Below are 27,620 nucleotides of genomic sequence, written 5' to 3'. Positions count from 1 at the left end.
ATGGTGTGAGAGGAGATATTCAGTTGTTTGCTTTTGATGCTAAATTAGGAAGAGCAATGTCAGGAAGTTCTGATGTGATGTTGTTACAAGAGGATTTTAACTAGTTGGCACTCTGAACTGAAGAACAGAGATGTTGTTTCAATGTTGCAGAGTGTAAAATTATGCAATTTGGCCAGAGAAAACAGAATGAGGGTTACCATATTGAAGGATATTTGCTTCAGCACGTAGAGGAGGCAAGGGATCTGGGAATTTTAATGGAGAACTGAAATTCAGGGACACACTGTAAAAGCTGCAAGGGTTACCCAGAAAACTGCTACTATATTGCAAAGAATATTGACATGCAAAGAAAAGAAGGCTCCAATTAGGTCTCATTTGCACTTTTATACAGATCTACTCAACTGGCTATACTGGTGATAAGGAAATGTTGGAGAGAGAGAGAGAGCACAGAAATGAATAACTAAGACCATATCAGAACTGTGGAATATTAAGTATGAGGATAGATTAATGTAATGTGGTCTTCAGAGGCTGAGGGAGAATCATATGAATGAAATGAGCCTATAAGCTGGTGAGATGAGTCTATATCACATGCTCATCTCGCCAGCTTATAAGCTCATTTCATTCATATGATCCTTCTTCAAGCTCTGAAGACCACATTCCCTCAATCGGGGTGATGAGAAAACAAGAAGTCATCTTCGGAACTGTACAAAGGTCATGTGAGTAAGGAAGTGATGCTTGGTTGGTGATGATGAGTGGAATGCATTGCCAGAGTGGATAGTGAGTGCGCCAACATTGAATGTTTTCAAGGCAAGGTATGATATTATAGTCTATTAGTGTTCAAACTTTTGACTCCATGGAGGCATGAAAGTAATATACGAAGCTGGTCTAAAAAGTTCTTGGCCTAACAATGAAAAAACGAATTTATAATTTCAAAATTATTTTTATTTTTCAACCTAATCTCCTTTAAGACTAATACATTTATTCCAGCGATGCTCCAGCGCCATTATCCCATCCCTGTAGTGGTTCTCAGTAAGATCTGCAAAATACCCCTCTACAGCTAAATGCAAAATATATCCTACACGTTCTTTTGAAATGCCTATAGTCTCTGCAATTTCATGCACTTTGACTCGCCGATCATCCAATTTGCATTTGATCAATGATTATCATGCACTTGATCAATAATTTCTGGTGTTGTTACACTTTTCGGACATCCTTCACGTGGATCATCTTCAAGGCTGGTACGGCCATGTTTCAACTCGGCAGCCCATTTCTTAATTGTCAAAAATGAAGGAGAAGAGTTCCCATAAACTTTTATGAACTTCAAATGAATTTCTTTTGGCATTAAAACCTTCTTTTACAAAGAATTTTATAACTGCACGATACTCAGTTTTATCCATTTGAAGGGATACAGACAACACTTTTGTTTCAGACAGCTGTATAAAACAAACTACTTGACAGAATGACTTGCAATTCACATGGATGCTTATAACAGATGTACGAACTTAGAAAAAAAAAATCTTGCGGACAGTGTTGCCATCTATGGTTGAGGCCGAGAACTTTTCAGACCACCCTCGTAATACTAATACTAAAAACAGTCATTCTTTACTGAAATAAAGAGCCAAAAGGTTTCACTTCGGCGATGCAAAATTACACAAATTAAGTGGATATTGAATCCAACATTATTTCAAAGCTGAATATATATATATATATATATAGAAACAACAAATTTTGTGCTGAATATAGGAACTATAAAAGTTTTGCTTAGATCTGCCAAAACTTAATTTGTACAATCATTCCTTATTTAAAAATTTTTATTTATGCATTTATTCTTATAGTTATTTTCTTTCCATTTTCACATGTCCCTCAGGAGAGATCAGTTTAAGGTAAAGGATTGACCAAAGCAGTAATGTATACAGCTGTGGATCATAATACAGCTTGAGTCTTTGCATGTGTGTTCTGCTGATGATCTTAATATAAAGATCAAAATGTTAAGTAATTATTTTATTTTAAATTAAAGTTAATACTTCATGAGTAGTTATCTCCATAATTTTGCAATAATGAATAACTAAACAATGGATTTTAAATAGGAAAATTTCCATATGATAATGTTTCTACCATCACTGAAAATTCCTCATTTGTTTTAAAAATTGACTGTAGTTATACAAACTATGGTTAACTTTACATTCTATTGTTTATTTTGATACAAATACACATAAAACACTTACCTGCCTAGCTCTACTTAATTCAGATGCCAATGAAGAACTTTGACTTTTAACATGGTCAACACTGCCTGGTGTGAATTGCCTTGCTACTCCCTTAGAACTTTTACCACTTGCTTCACCAACTGTTTAAAAAGTGAGTCAAACCAATTCAGAATTTATAATAAAATTAAGATTTAAAATATAAAAATTGATCTAAGAGAAATATTTCTAAGAAATACATATAATGTTGAGGATATCTAGTATGAGATGGAGGTCAGCAGGACAAAATATACTGTTGGTTGCTGTGATAGACTGGGGTGGAGGGGAGGGTAAGTGAGTTCAAAAGATGTGGATGCCATACATTAGCAGATTAGCACAATGAGTTCAAGCTGAGCAATTATTATGAGGCACTGGAACTCCATTTCCCAAAAGTGGTGATAAGGCCAAGGTTACAAATTAAAGGCCAATCTGTATATCTGGAGTTATTGTTGAGGTGTTGTGGAGCCAGGCTACAGAAGTGGGTTATACAAAAAACAAATGAAGAAGGTGACTCACTTAAACTAAAATAAAAATTCCAGAGAGGTCTTTTGAAAAAGTGACCAGCAGAAAAAGAATGATTATGGAAAGATAACACTGGGTGAGTAAAATTGGCAGATTGATAGCCATTCTAGAGGATATAATTGAGATATTAAACAAGTAACTCATAAAAGTATTTCATCCTCATGGGTGATGGTGCAGGTTTATCCTTCCAGAAGTTGCTGACACAAATGACCAGATCATACTAGGACTAGATTTCCTAGAGAAAAATAAATTCATGTGTGACTTTGCCTCTGAAACCATTTCCTTGTGTGGCGTGAGTTATCAACCAATGTGCAATCAAGACAATAAAAAGGAATTATGTGACAAGATGGAGATTGAAACCTTAAACCTTGAAGACGGATTGAGTGATAAGAAAAGAAAATTATTGCACGAAGCTATCAATTTAGCGGAATCGAAAACTGATAGAGCAGAAATAAAGAAATTCATTCTATCAATCTTTCAAAAATATCCTCAAACATTCACTGAAGATATTAGCTCATTGACTTGTACAAACAAAGTAGAGCATTCCATTGAAATCACTTCAGACACACCTATCTATACTAGGCAGTACAAAACCCCTTTTAAATATTTAGATAGGCTTCAGATCCTTATGGATGATTATGAAAAAGCTGGGATTATAGAAAAGTCTAATTCCAGATGGAATAGCCCCTTTTTGTTAGTAGAAAAGCCTGATGGAAGTCTCAGATTTATATTAGATCTGCGTGAGATTAATAAAGTCACTAAGCCCATTGACTTTCCTCTATGTAACATAGAAGAGCTCCTGATTAGTCTAGAGGGAGCAAAATACTTTTCAAAATTGGACCTAAACTCTGGCTACTTCCAGATACCTCTTAGAAAGGAGGACAGACAGTTTTTTGCCTTTACCACTCGATGGCAAAAATACCAACTCTGTCGGCTTCCTCGGGGAGCCAGAAATTCAGCTATGAGCTTTCAATGTCTGATGAACACTGTACTCTCAGACATGCTAGGAAAAGGAGTCATATGTTTCCAAGATGACCTATTAATTTACACCCCAGACTTAACATCACATAAAGAAATTTTAGATGATGTATTAAATAGACTAAATTTGTCACATCTATCGTTGAAGTGCTCAAAATGTAAATTCTTCATGAGAAAAGTTGAATACCTAGGACATGTTGTCAGTGAGGCTGGAATAATCCCCACTCAAGAAAACAACTCTGCCATCCTAAAAGCGAGAATACCCACCTCTGTGAGACAAGTACGAAGGTACTTAGGAATGGTAAACTTCTATAGAAAATTTATTCCAAATTATTCTCAAATAATGGAGCCCATAATTAAATTAACTAAAAAGGGAGAAAAGTTCATTTGGGGAAAGGAACAGGAATCTGCCCATAAATCTTTAAATTTAGCATTAACTAGATCTCCTGTCCTCACTCATCCCACTCTCGGAGAACCCTTCTATCTTGCAGCAGATGCCTCGAATAACACCATTGCAGCTGTAATAGAACAAAAGAAGAAAGAAGAAATTAGACCCATTGCCTTCCTAAGTAGAAAACTATCTGCATCAGAAAAAAATTAATCAGTTATTGAAAAAGAAGCACTAGCTATTGTGCATGCCTTAAGAAAATTCAGATACATGTTACTGGGACAACAAATTTTTTTAAGATCAGACCATAAACCCCTAACCTTTTTGTCCACAATGAAGGATAAAAACCAAAGGATTATTCGATGGGCATTAGAATTACAAGAATTCCAAATACAAATATGTTATATTCCTGGAAAACTTAACGTAGTTGCTGACTACTTATCCAGGGCCTTAGATGATAAGGTAGAAGAAGAAACCAGTGCGAAAGAAAAGATAGTGAACTTGATAGCCGAGGAAAATGAGGGACAAGAAAACACAAGAAAACCCCCACACCTTCAGAATTGGACCAAATTCTCCATTATAGAAGCACAAAAATTAGATCCAACATGGGGAGAAATATATCGACGAATCAAAAATGGGGAAAGAATCTTGGAGGAACACTCATTTTTGCAGTCCTTATTTTTGGATGATGATGGCCTCCTGATGGCAAAGCATGATACCACCGGAGATTGGAAGAACAAAATAGTAGTTCCTACTGTCATGATTCCTTGGGTGTTATATGCCTTTCATGATGCTGATCTAGCAGGACACCAAGGGTTCTTTCGGACATGGGGAAGAATTAAAAACAGATATGTGTGGAAGAGAATGAGATGAGATGTTGAAAGTTATGTGTTTTCTTGTCATCTGTGTCAAAGAAAATCAAATTACGGAGGAAAGGCTCCTCTTCAACCTTTCCCTATTCCTAGTCGTCGTTTTCAAGCCTTGGCCATGGACATTATAGGTCCACTTCCTACTACCTCTAAAGGAAACAAGTATATACTTGTTGTAATAGATATGTTCTCTAGATTCCCTGAGGCCACAGCTATGAAGAATCAAACTGCGCAAACAGTAGCTGACAAGTTGTTCAAGGTGATCATTTCAAGGTATGGAACCCCCCAAACACTCCTCACTGATCAAGGTTCAAACTTTACAGCTGAAGTTATGCTTCAATTATGTAAGTTACTGAAAATAAAAAAACTTTTCACTACTCCCTATCACCCTCAAGGAAATGGAATGTGTGAAAGGATGAATCGTACGCTGAAACAAACCCTATCCAAACTTGCTGATAATCACTTGTATAATTGGGATGAATTTCTTCCACACACCCTCTTTGCCTGTAGGACGGCCCTGCATGCTGCTATAAAAGAAGCCCCTGCTGTAGTTTTATATGGGTTTGAACCACTATTTCCCAGTGACTTCAAGGACATGCATGCAAACTCAGGATTCCCAGACATTGATGAGTACCTTAACAATATGATCTCTGAAAACAAAATTGCATATGATCTAGTAGCAGAAGCCAGTCAAAACAGCTCACAAAGGGCTAGAGCCTATGCAAATAAACTAAGAAACTATAAGGAATTAATACCTGGAAACTTAGTACTTTTGCGACAAGATCATAGTAATAAGAAAACAGGAAAGTTTGGAAAATGTGCAATAGGACCTTATGAAATTGTTGAAAAGACATCTCCTGTCAACTTTCGAATAAGAGAACCTACAGGATTGAAAAGAACTCTGATTGTCCACTCAGACCGATTGAAATTGTTCAAGAAGAGACCTGACAAATTAGTTTGCCTAGGAGATTCTCTAGAGGCAATATTAGGAAAGGAAAGGAATTACTATAGAAAAAGTAATTACAGAAAGAACACAAATATTACAAAACAGCCAAAACACGGTAGTATTAATGCAGAACATGAATTTAATCCAGAAGAGAGGATCCCATACTACAGACATAGAAGACACAAAAAAATTGATAATGATAGTAATGAGAATTTTAATGAGAATTTTAATGAGAATGTAAAAGAGAATAAATACATTAAACAAAATAAGGAACCAAGTTTCAGTCAAACTAAGTACTACTTGAGGAATCGGAAAGGAAATATGTAATCCAGTCCTTCCGTGAAGGAGCCTAGTATAAAAAAAAAATTTTTTTTCTTATAACAAAAATTTTTTTTTTAAAAGGAAGGGTGAGCCTATGTTAAATTGTGAATGAAACTATGTTGTGTAATTTATTTTTTTCATTCACATTTAACATTGCTTATTATATATTAATCATAATTTGTATAAAGATTATTTATTGTTCCTTAATTAAGAATTACTATTTAAGTATTTATCCTAAACTTAACCTACTATTAATTCATTAAATAATAATATGTGTAGAAATTTATGATAACTAAAATATATATGTAAAGTAACGAAAAGTGTTATTATAAATAATTGTATACGTAATGAAAGAGCTGATTAAGTAGCTCAAATATTCTGTTTATTCTTATTTGTAAAAATTTAATGTTATGTAATCACTTATGTAGTAGTAGAGCATTATATTACATTAGCGAAATGTTTGCGTTCATGCGTTGTCATGGAGACGCATGAAATAAACATGCACGAGTCGAAGAGTGCGTGACCTTGGAACGAGAAAGGAGAAAGGGAGGCAATAAGAATTTTATAGAAAGAAAAGGAAAGAGTTTTGCGGAGCCTGAAGGAAAGTAGGATATAAGCAAGAAAGTGAAAGAAAACTGTAAATTCTTTAGGGCAGAAATTCAAGAGCATAGTGTTTAGAAGTAAGCAAGAAACGTAGTGAATCTTATACTGAGCTGCAAGTGAAATCAGCTGTGGTTATAGAAGAAAATTGATGTCGTAATCGGATAAATAAAGAACTGGACATTCAATGGGAAATTCTGATTAGTTCCAGTTAATCTTGGATTACGTCTTAATTCTGTGTTGCCCTGAGAAGAATATAATGAACTTAACTTGTTGTAGAAAAGTAAACAAGGAAGGATATCAATACCTTATTGTTGTTGTTTAGAATAGTGAAGCGCGATTAACAGTAGTTCAGTTAAAGCGTTGAAGAATTTTATTTAATGTGTTCCACTAGCTCAAATAAGTTAATTCATAAGTGTGCTCGCAATAAATTGATGTATTGAAGATTGTATCTGGTAAGAGTAGTCATACATGTTTATTTATTCTAACATTACTATAGCGTATCTTCGAAGTTCAAGGTCCGAAATAAGATTGCTTGGAATATTGTCTACCTTGATTAGTGCCTGCTGTGAATTTAAACATTAAGTACAACTGATAGATATGTGCAGACTGATCAAATGAAAAGTTTTGTTTTTATTAACTTGAGTTAAGAAAACTTGTAATTTTGAAGCTGTGAATTGTATGTTAAAGTTTAGAACATTGAATTGGAATGAGTGACTTAGCAAAATGTATTAAGTTATTTGTATTGTTTCATTTAAAAGTAGAATTCATGTATTTGCTATATATCATATATTAAATGTTTTATTTTGTTAATCTAAATATTGCGTTTGTCTGAACTCCCTTTTATTGCACCGTTCATAAAACGGTGTAGAATAATAAATAATTCGGCCTAATGAGAAGACTGCTAACTTAATTAAGAATTGATCCTACTATTTTATATAGACTAATCTAAAAATAGGGTGGCGCAGTATAATTATAAATTTCCCTACTTTTGGATCGGTGATCAATTTGCGATTAAGTGTTATATTGATAAAGTGACTTGAACCAAGATGGCGGATTTAGAACATAACATGAAAATAGAACGTCACGACATGACATCATGCAGAGGATGAGTGCAGAAGGAAGGGAGAAAGTGGGATTTACGATGAGCAAGTAGAATGTATAGGACTCGATTCTTCCTATCCCTTAATAAAGCAATTGGAGGTGATGATATATCACTTAGGCATGTACTGAGAGAATGTTCCAGTGAGATAACTGCAGCGAGTCTTACAGTGGACCAAGTTCCAAAGGAGTGTGTTAGATTATGAATGAGGCCTACCTCTGCTAGACAGACCCTTGTTCAGGATCTAACAAGAATGGAGCCTAAATAAAGAAAATACCTGTACTGCTGGCAAAAATTGTACTAGAAAGAAATAAGGAAAGGGGGTGAAGTGTGCCATATAATTGTCTATTAAGTGTATATCTATTCACCTAATGGAGAGGAAAACATTGTAAAATATTAATATGTGTGAATTAAAAGGGAAATATATGTGTGTAAATTGGAAGTGGAAAATAACATGTGTAAACAGAAACAGAAGAATAATATGTGTAAGTTGCAACAAACCAAAAAAAAAAAAGGGAAATGTTGACAATCAACCCAAGGACAGATTCTATGAAACTGTGCATGTCACAGTGATGACTAAGAGCCATAAGGTCATGACCTTGATAAACCCATCGTTGAACCTTACAAGCAAGATTTCGTAAATTCTCTGGGAGGAGCTCTCTCACGGGTTCGAGATGAAAGTCTTCGATGCAACCGTGACTGTAAGCTGCAGGAGAAAAAGGGAGTTGATGGTTGGAGGTGAAAGAGGTATGACATGAGAAGGAGGTCCAACAAAAAACCTCCAAGTGCAGACCGACAAAAAAAAGGGGTCGGATCCAAAATGAAACCCGAACAGTGATGTCCCGCCTGTAGGGTACAGAAGTTCAAGACCAGCACCTCAGATGTTTCCCAACAACGGCAAAAATACAGTGTGCATCAATCCATGAGATGGGAAAACAATCTGCAGAGTGAACAAAGGTCCAACCAGGATATGCATGTGACTCACACATGGTGATTGAGTGAGACTGTATGCTGCAAGAAATGGTAAAGTAATTTTGACCTATCTAAAGTTCAAGAGGGAGCGTTGAATGAAAAATTCGGTTTAAGCACATTTGCAGAAAGGAAGACTGAGACAATTTTGTTAGTTAGTGGAACTCTTAAGGACAATGGACCGGTAGTCCAAAGAGCCATGTTATGTGATCCTTGCAAAAAAAAAAAAAAATTGTATGTGTATGTTACCTTAGCTGTCTCCCTAAGGATACATGTCTAGACAATTCTTAGTATATACCTATGTGCATACCCTCTCTTAGAAGATAATAGATATGTCATATTCTGAAATTATCATATAATGCTACTTAAAGTGTTTAATCTAATTTAAGGGAATTAACGAATTGATTGATTTACGTTTCATGTATACTGATAGTGTAAAATAAAACTTTATGTTTATAGTTGAACCCAGTCATCAAATTGTATTTGAGAACGACATTGCCACTCACAAAAATCCAGACTGTGACAAAAAGGGGAAAGAGTGATTAAGTAATATTAAGGCTAGAAAAGGGCACGACTGCATTCTCCCAAAAATCTGGGCACCATCCTGCCTGATTAGAGTCAAGCAGGATAGCTATCTAGATCAGAGAAAGGGCCCACAGTTTATTATGATAGACAACTCTAACTGGTGCAGAACAAATAAATTTGTTAGAGTCCATGACCCATGGAGAATTTTAGGATCCCTGGTCACAAGGAAGCAACTGATAAGTTATATTCAAAAGTAGGAACCAACGCTCATGAAGCACCAGTCTAACAAGTGGAAAGAGAACAAAATTGTTCCACTTCATAGAGGTGATATGACTGAGGCTTCAAATTATGGACTAATCTCTGCATCTTGGGTTGTAGTTAAATAGTTAGAGAGGACAGCGAGAGCTAAGATTCAGAATGATGATAATAACAGCAGCATTCTTTTTGATGAAGACAATGGATTTGCTGAAGAGTGATTGTAGCAATCTACTTACTTACATGGGGAGATGCATATACAGTGGTATATTTAGATTTGCAAAGTCCTCTAGTAGATCTATAGGTGGTATTAAACTGGAAAGGATGGGGGTTGGATAATACATTAGTGCATTTGATTGGAGATGGCTGTTTAATAGATATCAGCAAGTTGTGTATGGGTGAGCAATATCCTGGAAGATATAAGTTACTAGTGGTGTGCCCCAAGGATCTGTTTGGTGTCACTTCTGTTTAACTTGTATGGTAACGATATTGAAAAATGACTGAATGATGACATGCAGTTTGTAGATTATGAAAAGTTGGGAAGAACTATGAGGAATAGAGCAGAAGTTGTAGTTTTGCAAGAGAACTTGAATAGACTAGGTGAATGGGCAAGTGGTGCAGTTGCCAGTTCAGTGTTGCAATGCGTAAGGTTTTAAAATTTGCAAAGCAGATATGGATTGCAGAGTACACAAATGGTGAAGTATATTTTAGAGGAGGCAGGAAAGATAATGGACCAGGGGTGATAGTGGATAACAACAAAAAATTTTCAAGACACGTTGCTAAAGTTGTGAGGATAACACCATGGATTACGGAAATGATGAGATGGACAGTGACATGTAGAAGTAAAGAGATTACGGTTCCTTTCCGTAATGCTTTGATCAGACCACATATGGGTTACTATGAGCAGATTTGGTAACCTGTATTTCAATATGAAAGATATATTGGAAAAGTCTACAGAAAGTTAACTAAGGCTGTTTCTAGTCTCTAGAATGTTGGGTCTAATGAAAGATTGAGGACATGCAATTTGCAGAGGAACTTTAGTGGATATGAGGAGATAAGTTTGAGACATATATGATGGTAAGGGTTTTTACCAAGCCTCTGTAGCTCAGTCGGTATAGATGAAGCCCTTTGGTCAGAAAGACCTAGGTTTGATTTCCAGTCAGTGATGTGAGGAACCTTTATCTGGTCTCATATGGAGGTAGAGAGTTTTTTCACCCAGTAACTCGAGTTTTTCATCCCCAGAACAGGCAAATCGGCCCAGTGAACACATGCATCTACAGACATAGGACACTGGGAGGCACAGAGCTAACCATCTTATCCTTGAGTTGCTGTCGAGAAGTCCAAGAATAGTTGGAAGGCCATGGGTGCTTAAGTGCCTGTTAGAACCACTGATAGATAGATAGAAGGGGTTTTTACCAGATTAATGTGGAAGTGGGTAATGGGTTTATAGTGTCAATGATCTTTTTGTATGTGAGCGAGGGTCTCCTGCAAAGTCATTTGACCCCATGGATATATGAAGATGATAATAATTAGATTTTAAGCAACAATGAGAGTTATCCAAGCATGACTTATGATCAAAGATATAATCTTTGAAAGCATAAGAAAAATTATATTGTATAATCATTAAGTGCAACTTACATAGTTCTTCTCTATCTAGGATGCTTGGTCCACCACCAAAAAGACCTTTAAAAAATCCTTGTTTTGGTGGGTCTGGCATATCTTTAGTGAGATATAAAATGCCCAACATTTCTTGTAAATAATCACTAAAAGGAAAAAAATCACATATCAAAAATAACACAGATGTCATTTCTTTCATAATCTGTATTTCAAAATCATTCACCACTTCATAAAAACTAAGGTGCATTCACTATTCTGAAAAACTTAACTTTTGCAGAATAGTGATGCATGGTATCTGACAGAGAAGATACTGGTAATTTTGTTCACCATTTATAATAAAACACTGATTATACACTTTTATTACGAACATTCATTTCACATCAGTGGTATATTTCTCACAATACAAAGTTTACAAAATCATATACACACTTAGGATTAACCACTTTATAAAATCCTCAGTAAGTAAGTCCCATTTAAAACTTTCTTTTCCCTTTTATAAGAAAGTATCAAACAAAGACAAACTGATTTTGATTAATTATATTTTTTCTTTGGACAGACATATAGAAATGCTTAGATGTGGTGTTCATTCATAATAGTTATTCATATTCATAATTCATAATAGTACTACACAGTATAAATAACACCATGAGAAGAAAAAATATAATTAACTTACTAACAATTTGCTGGTTTTCTACCCAGCATCTTCAGAGCACAAATTACAACTGTGATAAGCACACACAGAACTCAACTAAATCACTGCAGAAATGGTTCAAATTGTAACTGAAAACAAATACATCATCTTCTATGGGACCAGATAGCAAAGTTAATTTGGAGAAGGCAGACTATTTGACCTCAGAGTGACTGTCTCCGATATCTTTGGCAAATTAATACAGCCTAAAAATAGTCTCTCCAGCCTACAGTGGCTTCTATGTAACACCTGTTTAATCCCATGTGAAGGAGTATTCAAAGCATGATTTGCCAGTCCAGACATGTCATACAGATGATTGCAGATGTAATTTTTGTGTTCTTCAAGGTGGATGTTAAGTGATCTACTAGTCTGTCCAAAGTAAGCTAAACCGCAGGCACAAGGAACTTTATATATTCCAGGATGTGTAAATGGATGAAAGTAGTTGATTGAATGGTTTGAAAGTAGCATGGAGATTATATTTGCAGAGAACTTTAGCATTCATTTCTGATGTAACCTGAATACAAGGGATGGGAATGGTTTTATTGTGATCATGTGTGTTGGTTGCAGAAGGGATGGGGAGGGGGGGGGATGACATGTAAAACCCTTATAAAATAGATAAAATTTATCTATTTTATAGGAGTTGTAGCCATTCATTCAGCCTGTTCAAGTCATCTTTCAAAGTTACACCATCAGCTCTACTCCTAGTAGCTCTACTTAACTTTGCATCATCTGCAAACAATTGCATATCACCATTTATTCCATTATTATTATTATTATTATTATTATTATTATTATTACAGGCAACTCCAAGGATTTAGACTCATCGAGGGAGGCCCTAACATCGATATTCACACAGTATTTATCATACCTTGCCTTGAACTCATTCACAGTCATAAAACCCACAACAGACTCTGGCAGCTTGTTCCACTCATTCACCACTCTCCAAGTAAAAAACCTAGCTCTAACACCCTTGCTAACCACACTCTTGCTCAGCTTCCATGTATGGCCCCTAGTCCTCCCACCACCAGTCCTATTCTCAAAAATATTTTCTGAATTAATCTTATAGAAACCCTTCAATAATTTGAATTTCTCAACCATATCACCCCTTTTCCACCTATCAACCAATTTCTGCAACCCACAAATCTTCAACCTGTTCTCATAAGGTTCATTCCATAGACCTGCTCTCATCTTGGTCACTCATCTCTGAATCCTCTTTACCTCCTCCCCATCAAGAAGAAACCAGATAGGAAAATATTTAAGAACACTGTTAGATATTATTTGTTAGATATTGTTAGAACATTGTTAGAACGTACATTGTGCCCTTCGATTGGAATAGGCCTAAGTTCGATTCTCGTAGCGACGGGAGGAATCTTTATCTGACGATTTTCAATCGAAGGTGAGTTAGCCGATCTCAGACGGAGGTAGCAGGGTTTTTTCTCCCGGAAACTCGAGTTTATCATCCTGCATACAGGCAAATCGGCCCTACAGAACACACGCAATTTACAGACATAGAATACCAGCTGTGGTGGAGGTGGGTGGTAGATGGCATTGATTCGTAGAGGTTTGGTGTAGTGGTTGAGACAGTTGTAGGTGTCCTCCCGCGATGAGTCTTCGGACTCCATGGAGGTGTCAGGAATAATAATAATAATAATAATAATAATAATAATAATATTGTGAAGAGGAAAAGTGTCAATGGGAGGATAGCGTGCGTGTGCTGCTTTGTTTTGACAATTAAGAGTTAAGAAGACAAGCGATGATAATGAATGATATGATTGCAAGAATGTGCAAAAAAAGAGGTCTGGAATTTGTTGATGTTTGGAGTGTGTTTGAAGGAAAAAGACAGTTGTATGCTAGAGATGGGCTGCATCTGAACATGGAAGGACATAAGCGATTGAAGAAGTTACGTTTTCACAAACAAGTTGAAGTAATCGGGCAGGGAAACTAATATTGAAAAGGTTGAGTGTAAGAGAGAGAAACTTTAGCACTGATTGTATATTTATTGACCCTTATTTGCAGAATAAATTGCAGAAGAGAGGGGATAAAAATCGGCTTGGGGGCTACTGAAATTAGTGACTTATATATCAGTTCTAAAGCCAGTACAAGATCTAGAGGGAATCTGCAATTTTTGTATACCAATGCAAGAAGCATTCGAAATAAGAGAGAAGAATTTTTGGCATTAGTCAGTACAATCTCACCAAAAGTTGTAGGTATCAATGAAACTTGGCTGTCAGTAGAAGATGTGGTCACTGGAATGCAATGTGATGGGTACAGTATTTTCAGGGAGGATAGAGAAGATAGAACAGGGGGAGGAGTACTGTTGATGATAGCTGATATGTTGCAGCCAAAGAAAGTGGTATATCAAGATGATAGACATGTGAATGAGAGTTCATTTGAGCTGGTCTGGTGCGAAATAGTGACCAATGCAACCAAATATACAGCTGGATGCTGCTATAGGCAGGGAGTACAGGGGGAGATATTGAATTCACATCAGCAAATTAGTGCCATGAGTGCAAGTTTAGTGATTATTATGGGGGATTTTAATTATGGTGATATCAGTTGGAAGGAGGAAATATCACATAGCAAAAATGAAATGGAGTTCATACATCTTCTACTAGGTAATTACATGAAACAGCACATAACTGAAGGGACACGTGGTGTGAGAGTGTTGGACCTGGTTATTGGATCAGAGTATATATGCATAAGTAAGGTGTCCTCGTTACCTCCAATTGGTGAAAACGTTCATGTTATTGACTTGGGAGGTTGCAAAATCTGTGGATTTTTCTGTTAAGAAGGGGTATATACGGAACTACAGGTTAGGCAATTATAACAAGCTTCAGAGTGAGCTTGCAGCCATCCCATGGTAGAACATATTGCAGGGGAAAGTTGTTAGCAGCGCATGGGATAAAATCAATGGGTATCTGAGGAAAGCAATATCAGATTGTGTCCCCATGATTAGGAAGTCAAACAAGGCAGGTGTTAGAATGGATGAGCAGTAGTATCAAGCTTGACTTGCAAAAAAAGAAAATGTTATGGAGAATTTACAAGGAGAAAGGCGATCAGTACACCCATGAGCAGTACAAGGCTCAAGCTAGGAAGGTTACCAGCATAGTAAGAAAAGCTAAATCAGATTACAAGAAGACCTTAGCCAAAGAGATCAAGGGTAATCCCAAAAAGTTCTTCGGCTATGTCGCAAGTAAAAGGAAGAATGACTTCGGAATGATAACTTTAGTGGTGCTGATGGTATTGAGGTGCCAAAATCAGATGTAATAGTCGAGTTACTGAGTGATCAGTTTTCAAAAGTCTATCACCCAAGTGAGGATATCTCTGTACCTGTGGCAATAACTAATGGGAGAATTGAAGCTCAGAAATCAGAGGTATTTAATATATTGCAAAATTTAAATGCAAACACTGCTGTAGGTTTAGATGGAATATCAGCTTGGGTGTTGTGTGAATGTGCAAAGGAACTGTCAACCCATCTTACTTGGATGTTTAATTTAAGTTTGAACTCTGGTATGGTCCCTAGGGAGTGGAAGTTAGGCAAAGTGGTTCCTTTGCATAAGGGTGGCTCTAAAACTGTGGTAGTTAATTACAGACCAATCACCATCTCAGGAGTAGTGGTAAAAGTATTGGAAAAGTTGGTTAAAGACAAAATTCAAGAATGGGCAGATCAGGATATAATACTCTGTAGCGGCCAATATGGTTTTGTTAAAGGTATATCCTACCTTAGCAATCTATTAACTTTTCATAATAGAATGACATCTGAGTTGGACAAAGGAACTGGCTACACAGTGGTACTTCTGGATTTTGCTAAGGCTTTTGACAGGATACCCATGGAACACTGTTACGCAAATTGGAGCAGATGGGAATGGATACTAAATTGGTGATATTGGATAGGAGAATGGCTTAGGGAGAGATACCAGAAGGTGGTGTATGGAGGAGCCGAGTCCAGGATGAGGCAGGTGACCAGTCGTGTGCCTCAGGGCTCTGTGCTTGGGCCATTGTTGTTTAATTTGTATATAAATGATATAGGAAATGGCTTACAGGGAGATATTCAGTTGTTTGCTGATGATGCAAAGTTTCAACATCAAGCTGATGTTGAAAGTTTGCAGGATGATTTAAATAAGCTAGTAGAATGGGCAAAAGGTAATGGATGTCAGCTCAATGTGGAAAAGTGTAAAGTCATGCATTTTGGGATTAAAAGATTACCAGCTGTGTACTACATTGATGGAACAGTACTCCAAGAGATTGATGAGGCTAGGGACTTCGGGGTGTTGTTAGATAGCGAGATGAAGTTCAGAGAACACATTGCTAAGGTGTCCAAGATTGCACATAGGATTACTTGGTTGTTGAGGAACACACTGACATCCAGAGATAAAGAGGTTATTATTCCCCTTTATAAAGCGTTGATACTTCCACATTTGGATTACTGTGCTCAGGTCTGGTCACTTGGATTCTTTGGAGATGAGGCGGCTGTGGAGAGGGTTCAGAGAAGAGTGACTAAGTTGGTAAGTGATGTAAAAAATGCTCCCTACATTGATAGATTGAGAACTTGTGGATTGCAGAGGTTGGCTGATAGGCGGAGAAGAGGGGATATGATAGAAACATTTAAATTACTGAAAGGTTTTTATAGGACTGATGCAAGGGAAATGTTTCAGCTGTGTGATAGTGATGGAAGAACAAGAGGTCATCCCTGGAAATTAAAGAAGAGTGTGGTTAACAAGGGTGTCAGAACAAGGTGGTGAATGAGTGGAATTCATTGCCTGACTTAGTTGTGAGCTCTTCGTCTGTAAATGAATTCAAGAAGAGATATGATAGATATTGTTTTGCTAGTTTGGGTTTCCCATGATGAGTCTACTGACTCCATGGAGATACCTGTAATAATAATAGTAAAAAACCCTGGTGCCCAAATCTGGGCACAGTAATCTAGATGGAGTTTTGTCAAGGCTCAATACAAAGGAACAATAACCTGTTTGTCTCTGCTTGTTAAAGTATTTTTCAGCAACCAAGTGATTTGGTGAGCTGATTTAGCCACTTTTGCAATGTGTCCCCTAAATTCCAACTCCCTATCCACCAACATTCCCAAAATATCATTAACATAACAAGTTAAGTAGTAATGATCAAAAAGGGACACTTGGGGAACACTCCTAATGACTTTTTTTTCCTGGAATATATTGCTCTGACATACACAGCATACCGATACCTGTCATGTAGCCAATCCAGTGCACTAATTCCAATTTCCAATCCAGTGCACTAATCTACCATCCGACTTCATCTTTGGATGGGGATATTCAGTTATTTGCAGATGATGCAAAGTTGGGACGAATGATGAACAATAGAGATGTTGTGCCCTTACAAGAAGACATGAATAGATTGTGTGCATGGGGCACAGAAGTGGGGATAAAAGTTCAATGTTGTAAAGTGTAAGGTTTTAAAATCTGGGAAACAAAGGTGAGGTGTAGAATTTATGTTTGGTGGGGGATATATTGTTGGAGGAGAAAGAAATAAGATATCTTGAGATGATAATGGATAAGAATCTGAAATTCAACAGACACATTGCCAAAACTGTGAGGACAACATAAAGAATTATTCTGGGAATGATGCAGAGGACATTGAACTTGTAGAAGTAAGGAGATTCTTCTTACTTCTACAAGTTCTATTGTATAAGGCTCTGATTAGGCCACACATTGACTACTGGGCACAGATTTGTAAGGTAGTTTCTGATCACTCAGATGTTGAATATGAGGAAAGGTTGAGAAGATGCAATTTACAGAGTTTAGTGGATAGGAGGTCCGTGTGGTTAGCCTAGTGGCTATGCGCTTCGCAACCATATGCCTGGGAAAGGAGTGTCCTAGGTTCGATTCCTGTCACCGACGTGAGGAGCTTAAGGATCTTCCTCAGCCATAGCCAAGTTAGCCGGTCTTGGATGTGGACAGCAGGGTTTTTCCCCCCAGTTTACCTGGGGTTTTTCATCCTGCAAGCAGGCAAACCGGCCCTGTGAACACACGGATCTACAGCCATAAATACTTAATCCCCCTAGGAGGGGGCTCAACTCGCCCTAATAGGGATGGGGGAGAAAAGGGAGGAAACTCCATATGAATAAATAAATAAAAGTGGATAGGAGGAAGAGGGGTGATATGATAGAGACCTACAAGTTAGTAAGTGGTTGTTATAGGATCAATGTTGGAGAGATTTTACAGAAAACAGTGGGAGATCAGGGGAGAACCAGAGGTCATCCCTAGAAGCTCTATAAGGAGGGTGTGAGCAGGGATGTGAGAAACAGGTTTTTTGCATGCAGAGATGTGAATGATTGGAATGCCTTTCCTGAGAAGGTGGTGTCTGCAGAGAATTTGAGTGTGTTTAAGGCACAGTATGATGAGCTGTGTGTGTGAAAAAAGGACCTCCTAGATGAGTCTTTGCCTATATATCCAAATATATGTATTTGGATATATACACAATATATATATCCATATATATTGTGCATATATCAAAAAAAAAAAAAAAAAAACTTTTTTTCCCTAATCAGTAACAAATTATTAATAAATAAATTTACATATCAAAATTTGCTTTATTAAAAATATTTCACCCTTGCTACGAACAAACACCAATAATAAAAGTTTTGTATCAATAGCAATGACAAGTGCAAATGAATATCGGCATTAGATCGCAGTGCATTTGTTTCGTGTAACGATAATTGAAAAAATATAATTCTTTTCATATTTTCAAATTGAAAATTTATCATAATTCAGCCTTGTATCCATAATAAATAAATAATTATATGTTATTTTAACAAAATAAAATAAGATTTACAAAAAATAGTTCACCATGCACATGCACCAATAATAAATGTTTCATATCTCACAGAAATAAGGTGTGTAAGCATACAAAAATACACTGCCATTTGAGCAGTGTGGGAATGATGTAACGTGTAATAACAAGTGCAAACGAATATCAGCGTTAGATTGCAGTGCATTTGCTTCGTAATCTAAAGCGTTAATCGAACAATTCCAATTATGAACTATTCAATCAATGTCAAAACATAAGCTGTAACCTTTAACATGTTGTACTGCATTTATATAATGTTGTAAGCATTGTTATTATAACTCAAAATTTAATTTTTTCATTTTTTCCTTGGGGTGCCGCAGTGTCACAGTGCTTATGTACGGGCCGCCACTGATGTGGTCATATACCATTAAGCTCCACAGCATTATTAACATCAACTTTATTGTTCACCCATATATTTCCTGCTCACTCATCATCAGCCCATCCTTCTCATTCAAATTCTGCTTGATGTCATATTCACAAGGATGAAATATCTTTATGAACTGCTCATTTAATGTCTCACCTTTATCATCTGCAGTGGTTTATCATTTTGCTATTTTCACCAACCAATATGATTCTTTCATAATCATTTTGTATTCTACTGCCACAGTGAGAGAACTTCCTAGGATTTTTTTTTTTTGTTCTTGTTAACTAACTGCTATTCATGCTGCACTTTTGCTATCCTTACCAAGTGAGTCACTTTCAATGCCTGCTCTTTGTATTTCTTGTGCACCTGATTATTACCACTTCTTTTGCTGCCGCAATAATGCCTTCTTTCGGATTATGGAGACAGTGCAAGATGAGTCATATTAATCCCTCCCCATAATACCTTCTTCTTGATTCAGGTGTGAGATAGACTCATGGTGCACCCTGGATAATGCAAAATGGTCTACATTAATGATGGTGTTGTACTTCTTTCAGAATGGGTCACGGTTAGCGCCACACGACAGAAGTGATGATAGTGCTCTTGAAAATTCGAACATCAAGACTGCTGGCCCATTTCTGAAGATGTGTCAACAGAACACATAAGGCATTTTCAGATCAAAATTGACTAAGAAGAATTTTAAATGACCACCGGATTGATGCTAATATGCTGTAAGAGACTCATACAGAGGATAATATTCAACTGCTTTCCAGGGGAAAAATTCCTGGATATATCTTGAGTTCTATGTTAACCATCCTAAATATAGAATAGCCATTGACCTTAATGCCCATTAGCCATTGGCATCAAGAACAATATCATTAACTATACTCTATCAACTCCAGTATAAGCATATTTAGTATACCTCTGTAGTGGTTTCTGGATTAACTATCATAAATGTATATAAACCTCCCCGTGCTAGCTGGTATAATCCTGTTTATCCTCAACATCATCATCCATCTAACGACATGACCCTAATCTGTTCTAACGACATGGCCCTAAACACTGAACTAAATCACTACCCCCCCTCAAAAAATCCAAAAAATATTAAAACCTACAAACCACAGCCCCCCTCCACAACAAAGATTACTCTAAATCCATCACCATTCCCTACATCCAAGGCACCTCGGAAAAAATTACCAAAATTTAAAAAAAACATGACCACACCTCCTGTTACAGCCCTTACAGAAAATTGGCATCCCTTATCCGCTCCATCAAAGACGAACCACTTCCCCTAGACCTACCTGGTGTATACTAGGTCCCTTGCAGTTGTAAACTGCCGTACTTTGGCCAAACAGAGAGGACAGCGAATATCAGAATTTCTGAACGCAAGGACTACACCCGGTTTCACAAGTACAGCCATTCTGGTCTTGCAGACCATGCTCTGGATACACGCCACGGTGGAAGAAAGCTACAGTAATACACCGTAGCAAATACAAATTCGAAAGACTATTTATGGAATCAGCCTCAGCCCTAGGAAACTCTCCAAACCTCAACAAATTTGGTTGTATGCGACTGCCCCAAATTTGGGAGGCATACATCAGCAGACCTTCAGCCCAATGGCCAAGAACACCTACTTAGCCCGCTAGAGGGCACAATCAGGACTTCTAGGAGAACGATAGCTTCATATCTTCATTCTCAGTTATTGTGTTGTAGTGCCTGCGTGCACGTACCTTTTTGTAAGTTCCTTTTGAAAATGGCAATGTGATGTTGCCGAAATATCGGAAATATTTTTTAAAGTATAATTTAATTTATATTTGGATCTATTGTTCAATTCCCTAAGTGATTTAGAAAATCATCATCCAAGCATCATTCTTTGGTGATTTCAAAAGATATTATGATATTTCAAAAGATAAAAGATATATTTCAAATGGCTTCCTAAATAGTCAACATTTTCCTGTCATCTACATAGTGTATTGTAATTACCAACTCCTAGTCTTTTGCCAAACCTAAGTAGGACTTTCATAAAGCTGACTGAGATCTTTTGTGAAGCAAGCTAACTCCAACATAAGGTGGATCAAATCCATTAGTAACACCTATTAAGAAATTCATTGGAGTTGTGGGAGTTGCCAAGAGTTCTATTCCAATAGGTTATCGAAAAGAACACACCCTGGATGGAATGACAAAAGTGAAAGATTATTTCAAAAATTACAGGTTGACTTCAATGACTCCAAAGCTTCTGAATTGTTGCACTCTCTTGGCAAGCTAAGAAAATCAAATAGATCAAGGCTTTGAATAACACCAGCTTTGCACATTCCAGCACTAGGGCTTCCAAAAAATATTTATACCAACAATGTTAATATCAGGGTAAAATATATCATCTACCTAATGATTTATCCACATGACAAATGATGCACTACAAGAGAGATGAAGGCATGGCTGAAATCCAAGAGAAATAGGCTCCATCACTTATCCTCTCTTTCACAAGCTTTCACACCTCTAGAAATTGTATTGATTTGTCTGAAAACTGGGAAAGCAGCTGACTAATATGTATAATGACATCTTTGAGAACACTGCCAATACTGTTTAAGAAATAAAAATAATAGCCATTTTTAAATCTGGGTGAGATCCATTTCTTGGTACAAGTTATTGACACATTGCTTCGTTTAGCACAGTGATGGCGAACCTATGACACACGTATCAGCACTGACACACTTGAGGGTTTCGGGTGACACACCTTGGATGTTGAAAAATATTGGTATTCTGATGAAAAAACTGCGATATATAGTGTAAGATCGCTCTCAGTTAAGGCAAAGGTAGGTTTGTTCACTGAAAGAACTTTCTACCAGTACTCAGCAACAGAAAAGTCATTAAATGCAATGTAAGTTTGTAATTTCAGTTTATTAAATTAATTGTATAATATGAATTCATAGATTTTATATCAATGTCCTATTAAATAAATAGCCTAATATGATATGTATAAGTCACCATCTATAATTATGTAGTTACATTTATAATGCATATATGCAAGTGACACATCAACAACATCAATATTAAAAAAAAAAAAAAAAGTTTGACACACCTGGGTAAAAAGGTTCGTCATTACTGGTTTAGCATCTGCATGAAACTTCTTGAAAGATTGTTGCAGTAAGATTTCTATAATAATTTTATGGCACTGCTTGGCATAAGCTGTTGAATTTCCTAATTCTGACAACCTGCACAGTAAATTTATTGAGAACACTGAAATTCCTAGATATTGTCTATTCTCTCAAGACTGGTATTCTTTTAAATATGTTTTTTTTTTTCAATTGAAGGTGAGTTAGCCAATCTAATATGGAGGTGACAGGGTTTTTTCTCCCAGAAACTCAAGTTTTTTATCCTGCATAGAGACAAATTGGCCTCGAGTACACATGCAATTTACAGACAAAAAATACTAGTATTGGAATTGGCAGTAGATGGCACTGTTGCAGATGACGCTGATATAGATGATGATAGTAGTGATGGTTTGATGTAGTTGGTGGATTAAGTAGTGGAAATGGAGTTGTAGAGTAGGTGTCCTCCCTTGATGAGTCTTTGGACTTCTTGGAGGTGTCACATAATAATAATAATAATAATAATAATTTGCAGAAAGATACCCATAGAACAGGCTGGACTTCTGTTAGACCTAAGCTGTTGTGAGCTGGGTATTGGATTTGGCCACCTATGTTGAAAATGGTTTTAATAAATGCCAGAAGACAATCTCTGGTTTTGTGGATCTTTCAGCAGCTTAGCACTGCTTGGCAAAAGCTGCTGAAATTCCTTGATACTGTCCATTCTCTCAAGAATGGTAATCTTTCAAATAATATGCTCTTAGATAGATGGATCCAGGTATATTCTAATGACTCCAAAAAGTAAATTCCTAAACTTAGTTCTAAACTAAACTCTATTCTATAAACTAAGGAATGGTTTTCCACAAGGATCTGTGCTAGCTCTATTGCTTTTCAGTCTCTACTCTACACCTATAACATTCCTCACTACTGTCTCAATGGAAATTTATGTATACAGATGCGATGACATTGCAAATGTAACTAGCACCTCTTTCAAGAGAATACAACAACAAAGGACCATATCAAAACTTGATAATTACTTTAAAGAGCAGCACTAACAACAATCTGCATAAAACTGAACTCACTGCTGGCCACTTAAATAACAGTAAATCAAACTATGCTCCTGAAGATTACTTTAGAAATAGCATAGCATAGTAAAATACAATACAATCCCAAAGTTTCTTGGAGTAACTCTTGACAAATCCTTGACTTTCATAGATCATCTGACAAAGATTGCTGCCAAATTAAAAATTGCAATAGTATTTTAAAGAAACTAGTGGCTTCTTCATAAGGTGTGAGTACACAGCAGCTTTGACATTAGCGTATTCCACAGCAGAATACTTTGCAGAATAATAGGACTCACACCTCACTGGATGATGTTCATCTCGACTCAGCCATGAAATGAACATCAACCAGTGAGGTGTGCCTCTTCTATTACAGTGTGAAAGGGCTTTAGGCAACCTGCACAGTAAATTTATTGAGAACAGTGGTTTGCCCAAACATGAAGACATCTCCCACACAGCTATTCAGACAGTGAAATATAGATAATCTTCCTGAAGTTCTTAAGACGTCTAGCTTTCAGTTGCATGACATTTTTGATATCACATTAGCCTGAAAACTATCCTAGAAACACATCCCCTAACTTAAAGGTTACTATTTTAGATCCAATTACTAGACTAAAAGGTTTTGACTTTCCGAAACATCTCTGGTCTACAATTAACAAAATAAGGACAGGTCATGACAGATGCAAGTAAATGCTCCATAAATGAAAACAGACTGACTCTCCATATTGTGATTGAAGATTTAGCCCATAGAATTAACCATAATGTTAGTGACTGTCATATGTTCATTTATCCTGGAATTTATATGGACTTTTTTAATGTTAAACTTGAAGCTTTATTGTGGATTCAGAATCTGTTAAACTATGATGTCTTTTCATCATAGTTTTATGTAATAGTTTCACCTGTTTATTCTCGTGTCATTTTCTATATGCTAAAATGTACATGCTAAATAAATAAATCTTTCAAACTCCATGCCTAACATCTTCATTTATCCATTCCACTCTTACCATATTCACATATTGTCTCTGCCAGATAGTGCTTGAATAGAGCCAAAGTACGCTGATTTCCTTTCTATTCAATTCCTTATCCCATGATATAGCAGCAGACTGTCTCTCGAGCTTTTCATAAATCACTAGTTTTATAGTTCCACATGTATCCCTTTCTTACAGAAATTCTCATATGGCTGTCTGTCATTCAGGTGATCACTTCATGGTCACTCTCACCAACTGGAGGAAGTGTGATTTTTCCATCAGTTACACTCTGTTCCCCACTACAATTCACACCTGCCATTTTGCCATCAGTCATACTCTCTTTCTCGCCATCAGTCTTGCATGCTGTGTAATTGTGAGTCTTACTTGTTTCCATACATACACTCATGGTCTGTCATTTTTACTTTTGCTCACCACCACTCCTATTACAGGAAACCTCATACTCCATGAGTATGTCATGCTTCTGCACATCTATACTTGCTCACTTCTATTATGCAACCTCTCAATGCAGACATCCTCAATACCTCCCTATTAATACACATTAGTATTCGCAATAAAAGTATTATTCTTGAAAAATCCACACCACTCATGTTATTCATTGTTTGCTCTGATCTACATACCAACCTCACTCTCATTGCTTTGTCTCAGGTCAGTGGACATCCACAAATAAACATATAGAAATTATTTGCTACACAATCTAAAACTCATCCGAATAGTAAGTACCAATCTCAGCTAATATCCAAAAAAAAATCATTTAAAACTTATCAATATCACCACATTATAAATATAAAAATAACCATCTTTCTATATATCGCAGAACAATTATCCCGTTACCTTTGCCACTTAGTGGTCACTTGTTTTCTACACTGGTTTCCATAAATTGAGGAACAAGGAGAAACATCACAATAACTCAAAACTGTATGATGAAATTTTAGACAATTCAGTAAAAAGCAGTATGATATGATATGTGAAACACCCATGAAAATTATAAATGAATAGTTTAATTCAGTAACAAATGGGTACATGAACACAATAGTCAAAAACAAAAGTTCAAAATGCCTCAATAAGGAATGTGATCATCCTTCATAGCAATAATACAGCACTCACAATAATATTTTATACTGTTTATAATGGTGTCCAGAAGTTCAGCTGGTAATAACAACTATTGTTTCTGCAAAACTCTCCTAAGTCAATCAGAGGTTGAGGGTAGCAACATGTCTACCTAGAGCATTCCAGACATGCTCGATAGGATTAAGGGCAGAAGACCTAGAGGTCCAGTCCACCAGTTTTCAAGATATTAGTTCACAAGCTTTGCAGGATGAGAATAAGCATTATCATCTTGTAGGATAAATGTCTTCCCTATTGCACCCACACAGGGATCCAGGACCTAGTCTCTGTAAGTTTCAGCATTCATGGTTCTGCTAGGAAGCACATACAGGTTGGCACATCTACCCGACAACATGCCTCCCCAAACCATCACACTACCTCCACCTTAAGTCCTTGATTACCTTGCTGGATGGAGATGAGAATTGGGTGACCAAAGAACATGATAGTTGAACTATCACATTTAATGATCAATTTATTAGAGTATTTAATCCTGGGTACAGCAAGCTATATTCCAAGAAGGATAATGAGTGATGAAGTGTTAGAAGTGAAGGAAGATGATGTATTCCAAATACTGAGTACATTAAATGTTAATAAGGCAGAGACCTAGATGGAATTTCCCAACATATTATTATTATTATCACCCTAAGACCCCATGGAGTCAAAGACTCATCTAGGGGATCCCTTTGTCATACATACAGCTCATCTTACTACATCTTAAACACATTGAAACTCTCTGCAGACACCACACTCTTAGGCAAGACATTCCAATCATTCACTACTCTGCATGCAAAAAAACTGCTTCTCACTCCCCTGTTCACACCCTCCTTATACAGTTTCCAGGAATAACTTCTTGTTCTCCCCTGATTTCCCATCATTTTATGAAAGACCTGTTCAATGTTGATCCTATAACAACCCCTTACCAAATTGTATGTCTCTATCATATCACCCCTCTTTCTTCTATCCACTAGACTCTGTAAATTGCATCTTCTCAAATCTTTCTTCATATTCTTCATGCTCCAAGAGGAGGTGAGAGAATGTGTAGGCAGGAAAGTAATGGGATGATCAGGGATCAAAAGGAAACAGATGGAATTGCAAAGGGTTCTAAAATGAAGAAGCAGAAAAGGAAATGGCCCCAGTCCAGCATGGAGAGATAACATCGAGTGAGTGGTATCAGTGGAACTAGCTGTAGATCCAGAAATGAGTTGTTGTGTTTGTATACCAATGCTAGAAGTATAAGAAACAAGGCAGATGAAATGGTTGCACTAATTGCGTCTGTGCACCCAGAGATTGTCGGAATAAGTGAGACATGGTTAGATGAGGATGACATCCTGACAGGAATAGAGATGGAAAGGTATGATGTGTTTCGTGAGGATAGAAGGGGTAAAAAGGGAGGGGGAGTGCTATTGATGATAGAGAAAGAGTTATGTCCATACAAGGTAGAGATGCAAGAGGGAAATGGGGCCAGTGGTTTTGAGGCAGTATGGTGTGAGATAGAGGTGAATAGAATCAAATACTTGGTGGGATGTTGTTATAAACCTGGTAATGTGGTTGGTGGTGATAGTGAAATGTATAGTCAAATAAGCCAAGCAAATAAGAAAAGGGTGATTATTATGGGTGATTTTAATTATGGCAATATAGACTGGAATGAAGAGATAGCAACTGGAAGTAAAGAAAATGAGTGAGTTTTTGAGGGATAACTACCTCAGACAGTATGTAACAGAGGGCACAAGAGGATTAAGGGTCTTGGATTTGGTCATCTCATCGGAGGATGTAATTATCAATGAGGTATCAAATCATCCATCAATTGGTGAAAGTGACCATGAGGTGATTACTTGGGTGGTTGCCAGCAGTGCAAGGACCCCTGTGAAAAAAGGGTATATGTGGAACTACAAGGGAGGTGATTATGAAGAGCTCAGGAGACAGCTTGCAGGTGTAGCATGGAATGAGGAGTTAGCTGGAAAAGAGATCAATGCAGCTTGGGGGATTTTCAAAAAATATTTAGTGGATGCAATGTCTAAATGTATACCACGGTGAGAAGGTTAAATAAGTTAGGTGTGAGATGGATGAATAAAGAGATTAAGCATGCAATACAGAGAAAAAGGGCATTGTGGAGGCAGCATAAGAGAAGTGGAAGTAACCAATTTCATGAGTTCTACAAAGACCAGGCAAGGAGAGTGACT

General features: G+C 36.8%; 1 protein-coding gene across 1 annotated transcript in view; it reads right to left on the bottom strand.

Annotated features, from left to right (window-relative positions):
* The window catches only part of LOC150095920 (syntaxin-binding protein 5-like), a 549,764-nt gene that overhangs the window by 7,093 nt on the left and 515,051 nt on the right, over nt 1-27,620 (bottom strand). Inside the window, exons 27-28 of the mRNA XM_090409567.1 lie at nt 11,351-11,475; nt 2,223-2,341 (exon numbers count right to left, since the gene is read on the bottom strand). Coding sequence (XP_090265693.1) covers nt 2,223-2,341; nt 11,351-11,475 — 244 coding nt within the window. The remainder of the gene's footprint in view (nt 1-2,222; nt 2,342-11,350; nt 11,476-27,620) is intronic.

This window comes from Typopeltis vanoorti, chromosome 19 (genome assembly GCF_054136105.1).
Source record: "Typopeltis vanoorti isolate ZY-2024b chromosome 19, IOZ_Tvanoo_1.0, whole genome shotgun sequence".
Classification (NCBI taxonomy): Eukaryota; Metazoa; Arthropoda; class Arachnida; order Uropygi; family Thelyphonidae; genus Typopeltis; species Typopeltis vanoorti.
The sequence above is the reverse complement of the archived record's forward strand: the minus strand, read 5'-3'. Positions and strand labels throughout refer to the sequence as shown.